The sequence below is a fragment of the Puma concolor genome, chromosome B2 (genome assembly GCF_028749965.1).
Source record: "Puma concolor isolate L17-30 chromosome B2, mPumCon1.1.hap2, whole genome shotgun sequence".
Taxonomy (NCBI): domain Eukaryota; kingdom Metazoa; phylum Chordata; class Mammalia; order Carnivora; family Felidae; genus Puma; species Puma concolor.
In genome coordinates, this window is record NC_141671.1 from 8,311,525 (window position 1) to 8,330,267 (window position 18,743).

General features: G+C 44.5%; 1 protein-coding gene across 7 annotated transcripts in view; it reads right to left on the minus strand.

Annotated features, from left to right (window-relative positions):
- Nucleotides 1-7,237, minus strand: part of LOC147580701 (uncharacterized) — a 550,245-nt gene extending 543,008 nt beyond the window's left edge. For 4 of the 7 annotated variants that reach the window (XR_015251012.1, XR_015251013.1, XR_015251015.1 and 1 more), the window contains exon 1: nt 5,685-7,212. Coding sequence is in view for 1 of the 7 variants with exons in the window: in XM_086706139.1 (XP_086562265.1) it covers nt 5,685-5,760 (76 nt within the window). In the remaining 6 variants the exon portion in view is untranslated. Of the gene's footprint in view, nt 1-5,684 lie in introns of all 7 variants that reach the window. The other 3 variants (XR_015251017.1, XR_015251021.1, XM_086706139.1) reach the window with 3 other exon arrangements.
- Between the last annotated feature and the right edge of the window lie 11,506 nt (nt 7,238-18,743).

The window sequence follows — 18,743 nt, forward strand, 5'->3', positions numbered from 1 at the left end:
ATTTGTATGTGTTAGGCAAAACGGCCATCTTTCCCAGTCTTGAAGGGGTGGTCCTGTATAGATGATGAACCTTATCATTTAACCTTGCCCAAATTCTTGATTGTCTCTCCAATCATCTGTCCAATTGTTCACATGCGTGGGGCCCAAAAACACAATCCTCCATGGCCACCAGACCCTCACAATCAGGAGGCATCCCCTGTGTGGGCTGCATATGCCTGCTGGCTCCGGGAAGGTGGCGTGCTTGCCCACTGGGAACCTGGGCAGCAGTTCAGTGGAGGGGAACTTACCCACTACCTCTGATGGGTTCACAAGGACGTGCTAGCAAATTAGAGTGAGCACGCAAAAATGGCTCCCTCCAGCATGGGCACTAGCAAGGTAAAGGGAAACTGTAACCATGGTGCCTGCCAACATGGGTCCTAGCAAGGTAGAGAGAGACTGTAAAAATAGTGCCTGTCAGCTATCCAACCCTGAAGAGTTTCCCAACAGGCTTTTGCTCCTCTGGCAGATGCCAAATGAATCTCCTTCGCATATGGTCTGGGCTCTTTTCAAACTGCTGCTTTTGCACTGGGTCCTGGGACAAATGAGTCTGCATATGAGTTAAGAGTGGGCACATTATTTGCTATAGCCCTGTGGTTCTCCTGGATATAGTAAGTCCCATTGGTTTTTCAAAGCCAGACTTTGGGGGTTTGCCTCTCTAGTGCATGTCCCAAGGGTTGGGTGTGCTTGACGTGGGGCACGAAGAACTCTTCAAGGGGGAGTTCCATATTTGTAAGGCCCCTCTGTCAGTGGGTTGCTGCAGTAGGGGTTCGGGTTTTTGGTAAAAGTGCATCTCTGTCTTTTTTACTGGTCTCGATGTGGCCCTTTTATCCTTCATTGTGGAGTAGCCATTCAGCTAGTTCTCAGGTTCTTTCCAGAAGGAAATGTTCTATATGTGGCTGTAGATGTTTCATGTCCATGGGAAGAAGTGAGTTCAGGAGCTTCCTATGCTGCCATCTTGGAACTGCATCCTCAACATAGGAATCTTGGAGGGACACAAACTCACAGTCCATAACGGCCATCTAGTCCTGTGCTGTCCTGTTGGTAGACAGCCATTAGCCACATGTGACAACTGAGCACTTGTCCAAGTTGAGGTGTGATGTGAGTACAAAATCCACACCAAATTTCACAGATTTGGTAAGAAAATAAAGAAAAACAACTATGGAAAAGATGTCATGAATAATTTTTACATTGTTACATATTAAAATAATATTTTGAATATATATGGTTAAATTAAAAATCATTACAATTCATTTTGCTTCTTTTTACTTTTTTTTAATGTTTATTTATTTTGAGAGAGAGACACAGAGAGTGGGGGAGGGGCACGCTCTTGCTTTTGTTTAATGTAGCCACTAGCAAATTTAAAATTACTTCTAAGGGGGTGCCTGGGTGGTTCAGTCGGTTAAATGTCTCACTTCGGCTCAGGTCATGATCTCATGGTTAATGAGTTCGAGCCCCACATCGGGCTCCATGCTGACAGCTCAGAGCCTGGAGCCTGCTTCGGCGTCTGTGTCTCCCTCTCTCTCTGCTCCTTCCCTGCTCGTGGTGTCTCTCTCTCAAAAATAAATAATATAAAATACATAAATAAATAAACCTTAAAAAATTTTAAAAATAAATAAAATCACTTCTGAGGCTCACACTTACGAATTGCATTATGTTTCTGTTGGACAGAAGTGGTCTACCCTGGGGCTTCTCAAATGAGAGTGATTTTGGCAGGGCACCTGGGTGGCTCAGTTGGTTAAGTGTCTGACTCTTGATTTTGACTCAGGTCATGGTCTCATGGTTTGTGGGATCAAGTCCCATGTAGGGCTCAGTGTGGAGCCTGCTTGGGATTCTCTCTCTCCTTCTGCCCCTCCCCTGCGCATGCGCGCATGCTCTCTCTCTCTCAAAAGGAATAGGTGAACGTTAAAAAAAAAATATTCACTCCAAAAAAATGCTGGCAATTTAAAAAAAAATGGGAGTGATTTTGGCCCCCAAGGGACATTGGCAATGTCTGGAGGCATTTTTGTTTGTCACACTGGCATCACTGACATCTGCTTGGTAGAGGCCTGGGATGCTGCTGAACATCTTCTCACTCATAGGACAGCCTCCACTCCATTACAAAGAATTACCCATCGAAAATGTCTAGCACCATGGTTGACAAACCCTGATCTAAAAAATCAATTCAACAAGTACAAAAGGAGCTTAAAGTGAACAAGTGACAAATCTATATCTATATGATGGCATATATATGATATAGTAATCTACAAGCAGTAAGCTGCCATTTGCAATATAAAGGGCCTGAGGCCAGAAGCATCTTGACTACAGAGAACACATAGATGGTTCCCAGAGGGAAGGTTGTTGGGGGGGATGGGTGAAACAGGGGAAAGGGATGAGAAGAACACTTATCTGGGGGCGCCTGGGTGGCTCAGTGGGTTAAGTATCTGACTCTCGGATTTGACTCAGGTTACGATCTCACAGCTTGTGAGTTCGAGTCCCGCATCAGGCTCTGCGCCGGCAGTGTGGAACCTGCCTGGGGTTCTGTCTCTCTCCCTCTCTCTCTGCCCCTCCGCCACTCATGCTGTTTCTCTCTCAAAATAAATAAGATAAACTTAAAAAAAACAAAATGAAAATTTAAGTAAAACATATAAATAAATAAATAAATAAATAAATAAATAAATAAATAAAAATAAAATAAGGGGGCTGAGGTCAATAGCATCCTGGTTGTCTTATGTTACCAGCATGCTAATGAGGGAGGAATGAAAGGTGCTCTCAGGACCCATAATAGATGGTTGGAAGTTTACGGCATATACTCGCGGGTATGAATATTCCCAACAAATCTTCACAACAGATCTCATTAGGTCCCACGTTGAAGACCACGTTACTTATAATTCAGGCGAGTTGGAACCTTCCATAATACGGATTTCAGATTTCAAAATGACCGAAGTCAGGTAAGTGGTTCATCCTGGTGGAGTTTATTCCTGCCTGAATGTGCCATGTGTTTTAGAGAGGTTAAGAAATGGGCTGAAATCAGTCCCAACCCTGTAACGTTCTGGATCTGCCTTTCTTCTGAACGTGTTCCTGATTTCAACTGGTTTAGTTGCCATGCGTGTTTTCTTCCTCCAATGCGGTAACGAGTTCTGATTATTTCAGCCTTCTGCTTGTTTGGATTTTCAGCAAAGAGGTGTAGCCAGACTTGGATATGATGCACGACATATTTGCAGCTGCAAGATCAAACGGGTTTGGGTCTGTGGCTAAATATCTGGATCCCCTACTTCTCTGTTTCCATCTTTCCGCAAGAGAGAAGCCCAGTGCTGTCACTGCGGTTCTTCCCAAATAACTGCTGGAAAATAGGTTTCCTTCCTTAGTCCCCAGAGGTGCACACATACTCTGCTCCTTCCCCGTTCCACATGTCTCATCTGAAGCCTGTACTTAGATCCTCTAGATCGATAGGCCCTGCTCACCTTAACCTCTCCTGCTGGCAGCACAACTGTTGCCCTGAGATTTAGATGAATAAGTTTTTCTCGTTCGTGCATTAGCATTTCTACTTCCAGACCACCTTGGGTCATTTCCTGGGCAGAAAGTGGTGTTTGCTTAAATTCACAATCTTCAGAAATTGAGCAAAAAGAAGGCTGCACTTGGAAGCAAGAGTAAATTGGTTAGTGATTAGGTGAAATAAAATTATCTTGTTATAGAAACCACTTAAGGAAGACTGGTATTGGTCTGTAAATCCTGTGCTGTGCCATTAAACCGCAAGAAGAAGAAAAAGGAAACCACATTACTTTACATAACTTTCGTACCTCATATAACCTCCCAGGCCCTCCCTCTTTAGCCAGCTTCATGATCTTGCCTTCAAAGTACAATAATTTTCTGGGGTAAACCATGTCTAGGGAAAGTTCCTACACTTTGGATAAAAATAAACATAACTAGTTTATATTCCAGGTGAGGTATGAAAATGTTGACTAGCAGGAAGAATCCCAGATTGAGTTGGAATGTGTCCCAAATGCCCCACTTCTCCTTCTGGGCACATGGCGGAATGGCATTTTCTCCCTCTTTCGAATACAGAGAGAGCCCTGTGAAGATGGCGAATGACATCCGATGAACATCACTTCCGGTCAGCTTTGAGAGGAAGCGATCACGGCAGCACAGATCAGCACGGATCCCTGAGTGACTTGCACAATGAGGGTCCTCCTGAAGACTCAACGTTGGGTATGTAGCCTGAAATGTTAAGTCACAGAGGTTCGGGGGTTTCCGCTGCTACGACATTCCCTAGCCCATTCTGACTGGTAAACACATCGCGTGGTATTTAGATTCTTGCTTTTACCTTCTGTTATCTTTTCTAGGTATCGCTTAATTCTTCCCAACCTAACACAGGAGAGAGAATTTCATAAACACACGTGATAATAAGAATTGCAAAGAGAAAAATACACGTAAGGCAAGAGAGTAGTATCAGGGAAGAAGAGACTGATCATCCGACGACAGCCATTTCTGCTGCCACAGTGTGTGTGTGTGTGTGTGTGTGTGTGCGTGTGTGTGCGCGCACACACGCGTGCGTGTGTATGGAGTGTTTGGTTTTTATAGCACCGCTGCTCCATGTTGAATAATGGTGATTTGCTCCACTTTTTTTTTTTTTAATTTTTTTTTTTTCAACGTTTATTTATTTTTGGGACAGAGAGAGACAGAGCATGAATGGGGGAGGGGCAGAGAGAGAGGGAGACACAGAATCGGAAACAGGCTCCAGGCTCTGAGCCATCAGCCCAGAGCCTGACGCGGGGCTCAAACTCACGGACCGCGAGATCGTGACCTGGCTGAAGTCAGACGCTTAACCGACTGCGCCACCCAGGCGCCCCGATTTGCTCCACTTTTTAATCATGCCAATTCAACAGTGTTACCACAGAATAATCTTTTTTTTTTTTTTATACCACAGAATAATTTTTAATGACTGATTTTTCCATGCCCTGATTTTGGCGGCGGCCAGCATTCCATTATTTTTATGTTTGCGGTCCTTAGTTGCGTCCATTAGAATGGAGACTACCAGCTTGGAGAACACCTGCAGTGTCTGAGACCCTGCATCCAACTTTTCCATGTGCTGTTTTCAATTCTCCCGCTGTGTACTAACCACAAGTATGTGAGCACGAAGACTGAATACTAATCAAAAGGGAAAATGGGGCTGGTTGTGGGAATGTCTTAGCAGGAAATTCCTCTAGCCACCAGGGCATGTGTTGAACACATGACTATCACTGGCAATGGCGAACACTCTACACCAGCTGACTATCAATAACTTGGGAGTTCAGTTACTTTTCTGTTTCCACTTGGTTGGCAGTTTTATACAAGTGAAATGTGTACATAATTTTCAAAACTCAAACCATTCTAAAAAGCCTCTGATGAAAAAGCACAGTCCTCTGCTTGGCCCCTCCTGACATCCCTCGGATATCCACTTGAGAATCTACTCACTGTTTTGTCCCTGTGTTCCTAAATGACCTGCTTCCACTGTATGGCTTGATTTTCCAGACTTAGGTAGATGTAGTGATTCCCCGTTACAGAACACGAAAACTTAGTCTGTGCATTAATGGCTTCCCGTAGACACACACGCACATACGCACAACATCAATTAGTGCAACGAAGCACTTCGAAACATATTGGCTTAAAGCACCCATATATGTACTTACAGTGCCGAGGATCAGCAGTTGAACCAGGCTGGGCTGGGCTGGGCTGGGCAATCCTTCTGGACTTGGCTGAGCTCATTCATGCAGCTGTGGCCCGTTACTGGGCTGGCTGGGGGCCGGCCGGCATGAGTGGCCTCAGCTGGGGTCGCTCTCCCGCACTCCACTGGGGCCTCTTATCCCCTGGCAGGCTGTGCTGGGCCCGCTCACACAGAGGACGGTCAGGGCTCCCAGGCGCAGGTGCCCACGAAGCTTCTTGAGGACCAGGCTCAGAACTGGTAGTCCCCACTGCATTCCGACAGAAGGCCAGTTGGGTTTGAGGGCAGGAAAAATAAACTCCACCTCTTGACGGAGATGCTATGCCTCACGCTGTGAAGGACACAGGGAGAAGACAATTGCGGTCACTCTCACAATCTAGCGCGACAAATGGAATATACACACATCTGCGCCCCTCACCACTGTTCTCTTTGCACAGCCATGAGCATATCAGGCATCATCAACTGGGATTAAATCGGTGTTCAGTATTTGCCCTATTGTCACGGTGGACGTTTCACTAGATCTCATACCAAACTAGGATTACATTTTCTTTTACGTGTACGGATTTCTGCTCTGATCCTCAGAGTAAATAATTGTCTTGTTTTGAGTTGTTTGCTTAGTCTTCCAAGGTGCTTACCACTAATTCAGCTCCAAGGAAACTCTCTTCAGTAAGTAAGTATGCATCTCCTAAGGGCAAGCGAAACAGATGAACTGTCGGATGCCTCTCCCTCCACCACCCCCTTGGAGTCATCCCTTCTGAGCTCTCTGTCCTTCTATGCCAATCTGGACTGGGTGTTCTTTGGGCCTGCAACATAGTAATCATTCCGCCCTTCCCTTGGCTACTTGTTTATTTAGAATGCCCTGTTTCTTGGCTAAGAATGTCTTCTTTCTTGGAGGAACATCACGTCTAGGAGATTCCTGAAAAACAAGTGCATGGGAGGCACCTTTTTGAGACTTTGAATGGCTGAAGAAGCTCTCCTACTTGGATGGAAATTCCATGGGGAAACTACTTTCTTCAGAAATGTTCAGGTGCTTTTAAGCCTCTGGGATCTGATGCCCGATCCTTGGTCCCTCATCAGGTTTTCTTCTTGAGAAGTTTCCAGAGGAATCATCTGTATTACTGGACTTCTGAAAAAATACAATGATGTATCTCATTGGGGGTCTTCTGTTCCTGCTGTAGGCTTGTAGACGCTGGGTCCAATAAATTTTCCACCTTATTCTGGGACACCTGTTGGGTATCCTTTACAGAGACACTTATTTTCTTACTTTTCTCTTATTTTTAAAACTGTTTTATGAAGGCTTTTCTTTCTTTTCTTTTTTCCTTTCTCCTTGTTCTTTTTACTTAGCTGCTTGGTCAATAAGTTTGCCTTTATCTGAACAATCTTCCCAGAAAATTGTGGTTTGGCTGGCTCCTGAGCTCTGAGGAAGCGTGCCCGCTGAAGTTCATGATCTCTCTTCAGAGCCAGAGGTACTTTGGAAGACTCGTACCTCTTCTTTGGAACTTCTTTCTTAGGCTCCTTCTCATGGACTCTCCCATCATAGGGATTCTCTCACACAGTAGTATGAGCTGTCTTGTGCACATCCTCCATCGTGTCTGGAGTCTATGCTGCTCTTTACGTAGCAACAGAATTGTTTCCTTAAGAATCTTTGTTCCCTTCTAATAGGGGACACATGTCATCTGCAATGACTGGACCCATGGTGTGCCTTCAACGTACTTCTGCACTGAATTCCCTGCTTTCTGAATCACAACCAGGGAATCCCGCAGTAATGTGAGGGCCTCCAAAACTATTTCCGGGAGCAGTTCTGGTGAGGCCTGCATTCCAGCAGCAGGTGAAAGTACCAGGTTGACCATCAATGCTTTCCTCGTTGTTTTGCCTTTAATGTTAGATATTTCCTTCACATATCCATTATTCCTTGGATGTTCTAAAAAGCTAACGGCAGCCCAGAGAATATGGGTGGGATTTGCAACTGATGGAATTCACTGATCTGGTATTGGGAGCCCCCCCTTAGTATCTGCATTAGTTTTCTATTGCAGCGTAGGAAGCCCCCAGTGATTCGGCCCCTTAAAGCAACACATTTGGGGTGCCCGGGTGATGCAGTCGGTTAAATGTCCGACTCTTTTTTAATGTTTGTTTATTTATTTATTTATTTATTTATTTATTTATTTATTTATTTTTGAGAGAGAGAAAGAGAGAGGATGAATGGGGAGGGGCAGAGAGAGAAGGAGACACAGGATCAGAAGCAGGCTCCGTGCTGTCAGCGCAGAGTCTGGCTTGGGGCTCAAACTCATAAACCATCAGATCATGACCTGAGCCTAAGTCAGATGCTTAACCGACTGAGCCTCCCAGGTGCCCCTAAGCCTCCAACTCTTGATTTTGGCTCAGGTCGTGATCTCAGTTTGTGGGCTCAAGCCCCACATTGGGCTCTGCGCTGATCGCGTGGCATCTGCCTGGGATTCTCTCTCTCCTTCTCTGTCCCTCCCCTGCTTGTGCTCTCTTTCTCTCTCTCTCAAAATAAATAAACTTAAAAAAAATTTTTTTTAAAGCCACCTTACAGTTCTGGAGGTCAGAAGTTTGACACAGTCTCGCTGGGCTAAAACTAGAAGGTGTCGGGAGGACTGCATTCCTTTCTGGAGCCTCTCGGGAAGAATCCTTTTCCCAGCTCTAGAAGCCATTCATATTCTTTGGGTTTGGGTCCCTTCCTCCATCTTCAAAGCCATCAATGGTGGGTCCATGCCTTTCACGTCACATCACTCTGACCCCTTCTGCCTCCCTCTTTTACTTTTAAGAAACTGGTGATTACGCTGGGTCCCCCTAGGTCACCCAGGACACCCCGTATGTCAAAGGCAGCTGATTAGCCACCTTAATTCTTCTTTGCCATGTAATTAACACACTCACTGACTTCGGGGACTAGGACGCGGACACTATTCTGCTCACCCTAGTTGCCACGGTATCTGTAGACACTTTCTCCTGGGAAGATTAGCTTATTCAAAAGGAAGCCTCCTTTCTCCTGCCAGTGCATGTGCCCGGCTGCCCGCAATCCAGGAGCAGGAGCACAGTGGTGCTGGTGATGCCAGTGTTTGGTCTGCACATGCCCCCTTGGTCTCCTGGGGTGCCAGCTGTGCCCAGTGGTCCCCAGTCCAGGAGCTTCTTGCTTAACCTCTTTTGAGAATGAACCTCCTGTCTTACACGAGGTAGGGAAGGGACACTCTAGGGGATCTAGGTGGATCTACCCCTTAAACAGACTTTTCACCTCTCCTCCCGGTTCCAGTCCAGTTCCTCCCTTCCGAGGCGGCCAGTGCCATATTGCTGAGCCTCTCCAGACGTCTGCGGCCCCATCAATCCTGGAGTTCGACTTCACCCCTCCTGGCGCTCGCCCTCCAGTTTTCGCTTGCCCTGGTCAGTCAGTCATTACATATCCTGCTCTCTGGCTTTCAAATATCGCGTTTCCTCTTTTGTTCGCATAGTCTTTATTGATGTTTGCCTTTTCTTTCTGTTACTGTCATCTTAGTGGGAGTTTGAGAGGGATTGGATGTATAGTCATTTTTTTTTTTCCATCTGCCACGTTTAACTACAAGTCCCTATGGTTTGTTTTTTAGGAGCATTAAGTAATTGTGAAAGCAATTATATTCTTTGTGTTCTGCATCACAGTCCGTTTCTATTAGTTTTCATTAAACACTAGTGACAAGAGTTCAGAAATTTTTGTATTCCTTGTGAAGGAAAAAAAAAAAAAAGAAAAAAAATGGAGTGAAGGTGGCAATTACCAAGTGGCAATCTCAAAATAGGAATGTCAAAACTGTCTTCTTCGCCTGGACCAGAATTGGTCCTCAATGGGGCATTTGTATGAATTTGCACGATGCCTTAAACGTACTCCAAGAATCGTGCAGGTGCAAACTCTCGTCCCCGAATCTGAGCACAGGCCCGTGCCTGTTGAGTTGGTGCTGAATAAATACCGGGTGTTTTTCTGAGGTAAAGCTCGAGAAGCAAGCTCATTGCTCATTCTCAGCGTCTAAAACGAAAAGTGAAGAAAGCAGCTACATTCTAATCAATTTCAGTGAAGGTAACATATTGAATTCCCTGGGATGATCAAAGGGAACTTTGATATCTGATGTGCCCGTGATCCCATAGTAGTAGATCACATAGATTATGCAGCCGCGATGTGGATTTGATCACCTCCTCGTTATCTTACATTAATTCCACAGTATCTCCCCTCCTCCCCGCAAAGCATGCCATTTCATTAATCGTTGCACTCTTGCCTGATGACTTCCGCCCCAGGAACGAAAAGCCCGGCCAAATACAATACTGACAGTGCAGGGGGATGGGGTGGGGACATCCCCCCAGCTGCAGGTAGAGTGGTGGCGACAATTCAGTTTCTTTCTCTTGGCTCTATGGTTCTTTTCACAAGTACTTGCTGTTTCTTTCAGTGCCTGCCATTTGTTCCATGTGAATAACTGTCCGAGGGGTTGGGAGCTAGTGCTGGGTGACCAGGGGCCTTCAGGCATCCAGTGGTTTGCTCAGACCAGTGGCCAACACAGCGACTTGGCAGGCTCCAGATGAGTCGTTGGCCTCTCTCAGGAGACTTCTCCCAGCCCTGGGTAATGTCTCCACTGTGTTGGGCTTTGTTGACGCCTAAAAGCAGCAGCTGTACCCTGCATCACGGCCACACAGAAACTTGGTTGTGTTAGCAAGGTCTACTTCTGCTCTGAAATGCTACTAATTAGCCATTAACACATGACATCTTCAAACACACACCTCAGTGCAAAGAACAGCCAGTTCAACCCATGCATAAAAAGCTGACAACAAAAGTGCAAAAGAATGAGTGGTTATGATACATTCTGTTCCTACAGGGTAAAAAAAAAAAAAAAATCATCAGTTGATAAATTGTATATAGTGGTACTTTGTTATGCCATATTTATGATTCCAACCATGGGGGCCTCATCTGGAATGCCTGGTGGCTGGGAAAACAGAAGGGGAGGAAAAAATATTTCCTTTTAATCTGTCCTGCAAAGACATGAAAGGAATGGAAGAGATACTTATTAAAACCTCAACCAGCTTTGTGACCTTGGGCACAATCTTCCTTCTCTCAAGACCTCAATTTTCCTCATTTACAAATGAGGGGATTGGATTATTTATATATTGAACTAAGAGGTTTCTTTCAGTGTTAAAAACCTGAGATTCTGAGACGGACCACTTTTCCTGAAGCGCTGGGGCAGAGAGCCTGGGAAGAAGCGTATCTCCCGTTCCATAGGATTTCTTGCAGCCGACTCCATTTCAAAACGACAAACGTTTTGAAAGCCAACCTTCTCTTTTGTGGGTGGTAGATGAGAGTTAGGTGTTTGGTTACCCGTGACCTTATGGCAAAGAGGAATGTTCCATTCCACTTCCCCCCCGGTTTTCCATGGCACGACCAATATTCCTGTTGGACAGGGAATTAGGGGCTGATAAAATGGTACTGACGAGAACTGGCTTAGGAGCCTCGAGGGGGGAGTTTAGAGCCTAATCCTGTTATTAATGAAGCAGGTGGGTGGTTTAGGGTAAATCACTTTCCTTTCTGGACCTCAGTTTCTCTACCGGAACATAATGCCCATGTCTCTACACTGTTGGAAAGAGTTTCTGTGAGCAGAGTTTGCTCTGTGGAATAATGCCAGGCTGGAATTTTTTGTTTTCTTCCTTCTTTCTTTAAATTTTTATTTATTTATTTATTTATTTATTTATTTATTTATTTATTTATATTTTGTTTTTTTCTTTAAAACTCCTGGGAATAGCTTAAATAAGTAGAGGTATTATAATCAAAAACTTATTTTTTAAATTTATTTTAAGAGAGAGCGAGAGATAGAGAGAAAGAAGCAGTGGGGGAAGGTCAGACAGAGAAGGAGACAAGATCTGAAATGGGCTCCACTTTGTCAGCACAGAGCCCAACGGGGGGAGGGGGGGGGTCGAACTCCCGAACCACAAGATCATCACCTGAGCTGAAGTCGGACACTCAAACCACTGAGCCACCCAGGCGCCCCACTAAAAACTTATATTGGTATGTTAATTGCCATAAACAAAATTATTAGTTCTGTAGTTGAGGAATGAAGGGACCATGTGATCAAAATCTCCATCTCCTATGTTTTGAAGTCTCCTCCCGATAGTCTAAAAGGCCAGTACACATTACATTCTGGCTTCCTGAGTACCTTCTGGTTTTCCTCTTGCTCACACTTAAGTTCTCTGGCACTCCCTGCCCTTCTAGAGTATTAGAACTGCACTGGGGGCACATTCTCTGCTCTCACCAAGGAGAAGGGAAGATGCCCTTTAGCCCACAATTTTTGATCTTCTTCCTCTCCCTTTTTTTTTAAAATTTTCCTTTTTTTTTTTTTTGAACGTTTATTTATTTTTGGGACAGGGAGAGACAGAGCATGAACGGGGGAGGGGCAGAGAGAGAGGGAGACACAGAATCGGAAACAGGCTCCAGGCTCTGAGCCATCAGCCCAGAGCCTGACACGGGGCTCGAACTCACGGACCGCGAGATCGTGACCTGGCTGAAGTCGGACGCTTAACCGACTGCGCCACCCAGGCGCCCCTCTTCCTCTCCCTTGTAATGATTTGTATATTATTATTATCTGGGCGGAGCATCAATTTGGGTCTTGCTCAAGGGTTCTTTGTAATTCTCTAGCCTCTGCTCTTTCCTATGACTATATTCAATTGGGATTAGGTTTGGCTGTGAATAATGAAGCCCTAAATCATGAAGACCTACACAACACGCAGAAGCCTTCCTTCTCTTTCATGTGTGACAAGTCTGGAGGCAGGGGGCACGCGGCTGGCTCAATCGGTTAAGTGTCTGACTCTTGGCTTCATCTCAGCTCATGATCTGACGGTTTCGTGGGTTCAAGCCCCGCATCGGGCTCGGCACGGACAGTATAGAGCCTGCTTGGGATTCTCTGTCTCCCTCTTTCTCTGCCCCTCCTGCACGTGTGCTGTCTCTGTCTCTCTCAAAATAAATAGATAAACTTTAAAAAAAAATCGGGAGGTAGGTAGTCTGGAAGTGCATCTTCAGAAAGTCATCATAGACTCAGGCTCTTTGTATCTTGTTCCATGGTCATTTTTAGCATAGGGATTCCACCTCAGCATCTAAGATGGTTGCTCAAGCTTCACCCATTACCTTGGCATCCCCCTTGGCTGGAAGGAGAAAGGGTCCAAAAGGGCGAAACTTCTGACCTCAAAAGCCATTTGGGTTTACATCTCCTTGACCAGAACTTAGTCACATGGCTGTACCTAGACGCAAGGAAGCCTGGGAGATGTAATCTCCATTCCAGGCGGTCATGGAGGAGGCGGGCTCTGCCCTCTTCACATAGCCTGAAGAATTCTTTCACGATCGAATATTCGTGAGCTATTTCTCTAGAAAGGCTACAAGATTAAATAGGAAATTCTATCAGAAGGGACAATCCAAAGAGGAGATGAGATGGACAAAAGACAGCCTCATGCTGTATTAGACTGCATCAATAATGCCTTCACATGCCCACACAGAACATATTAACCTATCAGAGTGATGCCAGGTGGCTGGTGGTGGTGAGTTCACTAGAAAAGTTTTCATGGATAAATTTTATCCAAAATCAGAAAGATGGGAAAGATATAATTTGGAAGGACAATGAGGCAGACTACTTCAGAAATGAGCAGAGATGCTTTTTGGCAAAATGTTAGGTGGAAGGTGTTCTCCTGGGTGCCCCTCAATTCTAACCTCTACACATACTTTCCCTCCCTCTCAATATTGTTCCCCTCTCACGAGCATGTCCTCTCTCACACATACGCACGCACGCACACGCACAGACGCACACACACTAATGTTTCCATGAACCATAATTTGAGGAAAAACCAACTCTGCTAAACTAACTCTTACCTACCTACGTCATAAACTGCTACCCCATCCCAGGAGTCAGTATTGCTTCACTTCTAGCCGACAAACGCCTTAGAGACTATTTCATACAGAACCCTCGGAGGATGAAAAAGAATACCTTTCTGCCCTCAAAGAGATCATACTCTCTGGTAGACAGAGAGCCACGCACATACCTTCCAAGAAAAACACAGGAGATGACCTTTTTTCTTCGTAAAGTATTGTGAGGGTTTTAGGGAAGCAGAGTTCAATCCCAGCTGCAGAGAAGGATGGTGAGAAACGGGAAATACTTTGTAGGGACAATTAGATGGGATAGAAGGAGGACATGCCATGTCGAAAGAGCAGCCTGAGAAGGGCGTCGAGGTGGATGAAGCAAGGAATCCACGTGATGGAACGAAAGGTAGCAGCGAGAGCATAATGAGATGCATTTGAGACCTTGTCTGGAAGGGACCTGAAAGCTTAACAGTGAACGAAACAGGCAATACAAGAAAGTTAGATGAGAAAGGGCCCTGATCGAGACTATCCTGTAAGAAATGTCATCTGGAGGCAGCATATGGGCTGGAGGTTGGAGAGACAGGATCCAGGCAGACAAACTTGGAGACAGAAGACTTGAACAAAGTTAGTGGAAATTAAGACAGAATGTGAATTTATCACTGATGGCGGGTGCCTAGGTGGCTCAGTCGGTTAAGCGTCCAACTCTTGGTTTCAGCTCAGGTCATGACCTCACAGTTTGTGAGTTTGAGCCCCACATCAGGCTCTGCATTGGCAATGTGGAGAATGCTTAGGATTTCTCTCTCCCTCTCTCTGCCCCTCCCTGGCTTACTCTCTCTCTCTCAAATTATATATATATATATATATATATATATATATATATATATATATATATAGACACACACACACACATATATTTTTAAAAATGTATCACTGATGGTGAAATTTCAAATGAAAATTAGGTGGAATACTTGGGGAATGGAGCCTTTCTAGGTACTTCCCAGGTAACATTATGTTAGGCCCCACACTTCCCAATGGATGTGTGCCCCAGAGCCAGAGCTCAGGGAGGCAGAGGGAGGGGAAGGCAGAGGAAACTTAGTAAACCAGAATGTAAGAAAATAGTACTGGAGACTTACAGAGACAAGGGGGCTCTGGAGACCACCTATAACACAGCTCACATTTTTTTTAACAGATTAAAAACTAATGTTTTGCGTCACTAATAGTGACGCCAAAAGAGATGTGGGACTTGCCCCCTGCCCCAGTATTAGGGTCTTTGCAGGGGAAGTAAATACTAACTATCCCAAATCCCCATAGGGAAAGTCATATGAATGACAAACTGGGAGAAATATTGGCAATACATATCACAGAGAAATGGCTAATCTCTGTAAGAAAAGGCACCCAGATAACAGGAAGGAAAAGATTAATCACCCCAATAGAAAATGGGCGGGGAACCTGAAGATGCACTTTCTGCACAGAAACACTACCAATGGTCCCGAAGCACCTGGAAAGATGGTCAGCCATACTCAAAATCAGAAAGATGCACATTAAAACAGCACTGAGCACCCCTTCTCACCTCCCAATCACAAAGTTGGACAACATGACTGTGAAGCTGTGGGGAGAAATGGACAATCCTGTTCTGCTGATGAAGCCACAAGAGGAAACCGCTCGCAGCTCACAGGGAGGGTGGTACGCCGAGAGCCACCAAAATTACTGATGCATTTATCCTTGACCCGGCAATCCTACTTGTGGGTCTTTGCTCTACAAGGAACCTGCATACGCATAACAGGGAGACACATGCGTGCACACAAGGGGTTATTAACTGCAGCACTACGTGTAACAGTAAAAAACCAAAAACAGTTTAACTGCCAGCATAAGGAACTGGTTCCATAAACAGTGGAAGAGTTACACAGCGGAATTCTATGCAGCTGTAAAAAGAAGGAGAAAGGTTCTTTATGTCTCAACACAGAATAAGCTCCAGAGTATCTTGTCAGGGAGGAAAAAGCATGACATTGACCAAGTGCAAAGTATGTTATCTTTTGTGTTAGAAAGGAGGAAAACAAGATATATATTTAGGATGTACATTTGCATTTGTCCTTGCAAAAAAAAAAAAAATATTGGAAAGATAAATAAGAAACCAATAAAAAAAAGTTTACCTCTAACGGGAGATGTAATGGAATATATGAGAATGGGGATCAAAGCAAGACAGCCTAGTATAAACCTTTTTATTTCATTTTAATTTTTGTAACCATGAAAACACATTAAAAATTAAAAATTGTTTTTTATTAAAAATGTCAACTGCGGGGCGCCTGGGTGGCACAGTCGGTTAAGTGTCCGACTTCAGCCAGGTCACGATCTCGCGGTCCGTGAGTTCGAGCCCCGCGTTGGGCTCTGGGCTGATGGCTCAGAGCCTGGAGCCTGTTTCTGATTCTGTGTCTCCCTCTCTCTCTGCCCCTCCCCTGTTCATGCTCTGTCTCTCTCTGTCCCAAAAATAAATAAACGTTGAAAAAAAAAATTTTTTTTAAAAAAATGTCAACTGCGACAAATATTTAAATCTTTATAATGTTACTTATTTTTTGAAAGAGACCGAGCGCAAGCAGGGGAGGGGCAGAGAGAGAGGGAGGCACAGAATCCGAAGCAGGTTCCAGGCTCTGAGCTGTCAGCACAGAGCCCAACGTGGGGCTTGAACTCACAAACTGCTTATGAAAAATGAAAAGCAAGCACCATAGCGAGCCAGCTATGAAGAGGGCTGGACCAATAGGCTAGGCAGACCCGACCACGTGGGGGTTGTAGACCATGCTGAGAAAAGTTTTTCTATCCCAAGAGCAATGAGGGGTTTTTTTGTTTGTTTTTGTTTCGTTTTGTTTTTTTAAGCAGGCGGGGAGGAGGAGGTCCAGGGAAGTTCGTATCTTGTTCAAGGGAATATCTGTAGTCACTTAAGATTTAGAGGAAAGGTATGGCATGGCCACTACATTTGTTCTTTTTCTTTTTTTCTTTCATTTGTTCTTAGAACTGTCAAGTCCCACCCATCTCACAAACTCTCCTGTAAAATCACAGCCAAGGCTTGCTAACAACATTCCACGTATTTCAATTATGACCCATCAGTTGCTATTTGCTAAAAACATTACACAAATTGCACAAAGGATAAAGTTGTTATAGTCTAATTTACATTGGAACTTATCTCCGTTTCTAGGCAACATCATCGCACTGGATAACGATGGCTCCGACCCTCAGAATCTTTCACAATCTGGTAAGTGGAATGAACGAAGGAACCAATTTCTGTGTGTTCAGGCCGGTATCTCAAACTATTAGATCCAGCCTGGGAATAAAACCCATTTTTAATGCACCATTTGATAAGAACACTTAACCTCAGTATGTGTTGTAATTAGAGAGATAATTAGAACTTCAGTAGAACGTCTGAAGACGAGGAATCCATTTGAAATTCACCTAGAATGAAAATCGCATTATCTAACACCAATCCAAGTTATTTTTCCTTCCACCTTTACCTTGCCTCCCCCCACCCTCACTCCAAAGATTTTGCAGCCTAAGGAGTGCGAGAAGATAAGAATTTTATAGGTAGTGCATATTACAGACGGCTAATGGATTCAGTTGAAAACTGCTCTACAGTTATTTGAAAGGAAAAAAAAAAACACCTTAATTTTGAAAATGAGCTTCGGAGGGCGAGCATGAAGACGAACTGTGAGTCATGTGTGCAGACAGAAAAAAACTGCTCTTGCACGAATCCACTCATAAAATGTTAATATATGCATAAGAAAATTGTGTTCCTTAATCTCTGAAGAAACACTTATCACTAAGAACCCTTTAATTCCTTTCCTGTGCTTGATTTATTAGCTTATGAAATTATGTTAATAACCTTCATGTTAATGGTTTGGGGGCTCAAATGACCTGATTTTAATAATGAAGTAATTTATGCAATAAATGTAATCAGCATCTATGAATCTCACTTAACAGAACATATTGGTGATTAGCCAATGCTAAAACAAGTGACTGTCAGCATGGGGCAATGCATGTGCTTCTGTAGAGAAAATAGATCTCGCTGATGGGCGCAGAGGTGGGGGCGACTGGGGGCACGTGATCTGAGCTGCCGCTCTTGGCTGCAAAAGCTTTGCCAGAGACTGAATTTGAAATTAATTTACGAGCTGTAAAATGAGTCTGATACTTCAGAGTGAATCTACATGTGAGGTGTATCCATGACAAGGAAACCGTCTGTCTTTCTTGGAGCGAAGTGATTTCCTGGAAGGAAATTGGGCAGTACAGAAACAGGGGCTGAAGGAACAGACAGCTAGCTTCCGGAGGGGAGAGAGGAGCACCAGGTGGGGAGACACCCATCCGAGGAGGAGGTGGATGGAAGCCTAGGAAGAATGAAGGGTTTCCAATCCTTCCATCGTGAAATCTACATCCTAGGATAACCCGGGTGCTAGTGTTACTCAACTTTGGCTTTTCAGAGTATTAGGCTGAGTTACCCTGTTCGCTTTGCTTTGTTTGTTTGTTTGTTTTTACTTCCTTTCCATTTCCTATAGGTCTAAAGCTTAGGAACAACTAATTGACACTCTTATCTACTCATCTGAGACACACTTTAATCTTGCTAGATGGATGAGACTTTCTCCTGTCTTCAGAGATCCCCCAGGAAATGAGTTTCCATTTCTTTCCCTTATTATTTAAACATTGGGTCAAGAATGCTGTCTCCTCCCTCCCAACCAAAACCTACTAAATCATCCTCTGACTTCCTATAAAGAAAGACAGGTGTGGTCCTTGCCCCTTCTACTATCTCTGCAAAACCCTAGCCCAGGTTGAGGAGAGCGGGTCCTTGCACAAAAGCTGTGTTTCCAGCAGGGACCAGATGCCACGATGGAGTCCCCTGCATCCTTGACCTTCACCTTCGACAATGATGTTCCACAAGACATCACTTTTAGAAGTCCAGAAACACTTCTGGAGTATGAGATAGAATGTTATGCCTCCCTCTAAGGAAGTTTTACATCAAACATCCTTTTGGCACAATGTTAAATGAAAAAAAAAAAAAGCAAAATGTTAAAATAGTTAAACTCTAAGGTATGATCCAGTGAAAACATTAGCTTTGAAATCAGAGTCTGTGGATTCCTAACTTGGCTTCTGCCTCTGACTACTTGCGGAACTGGTTGAGGTCCCTGACTC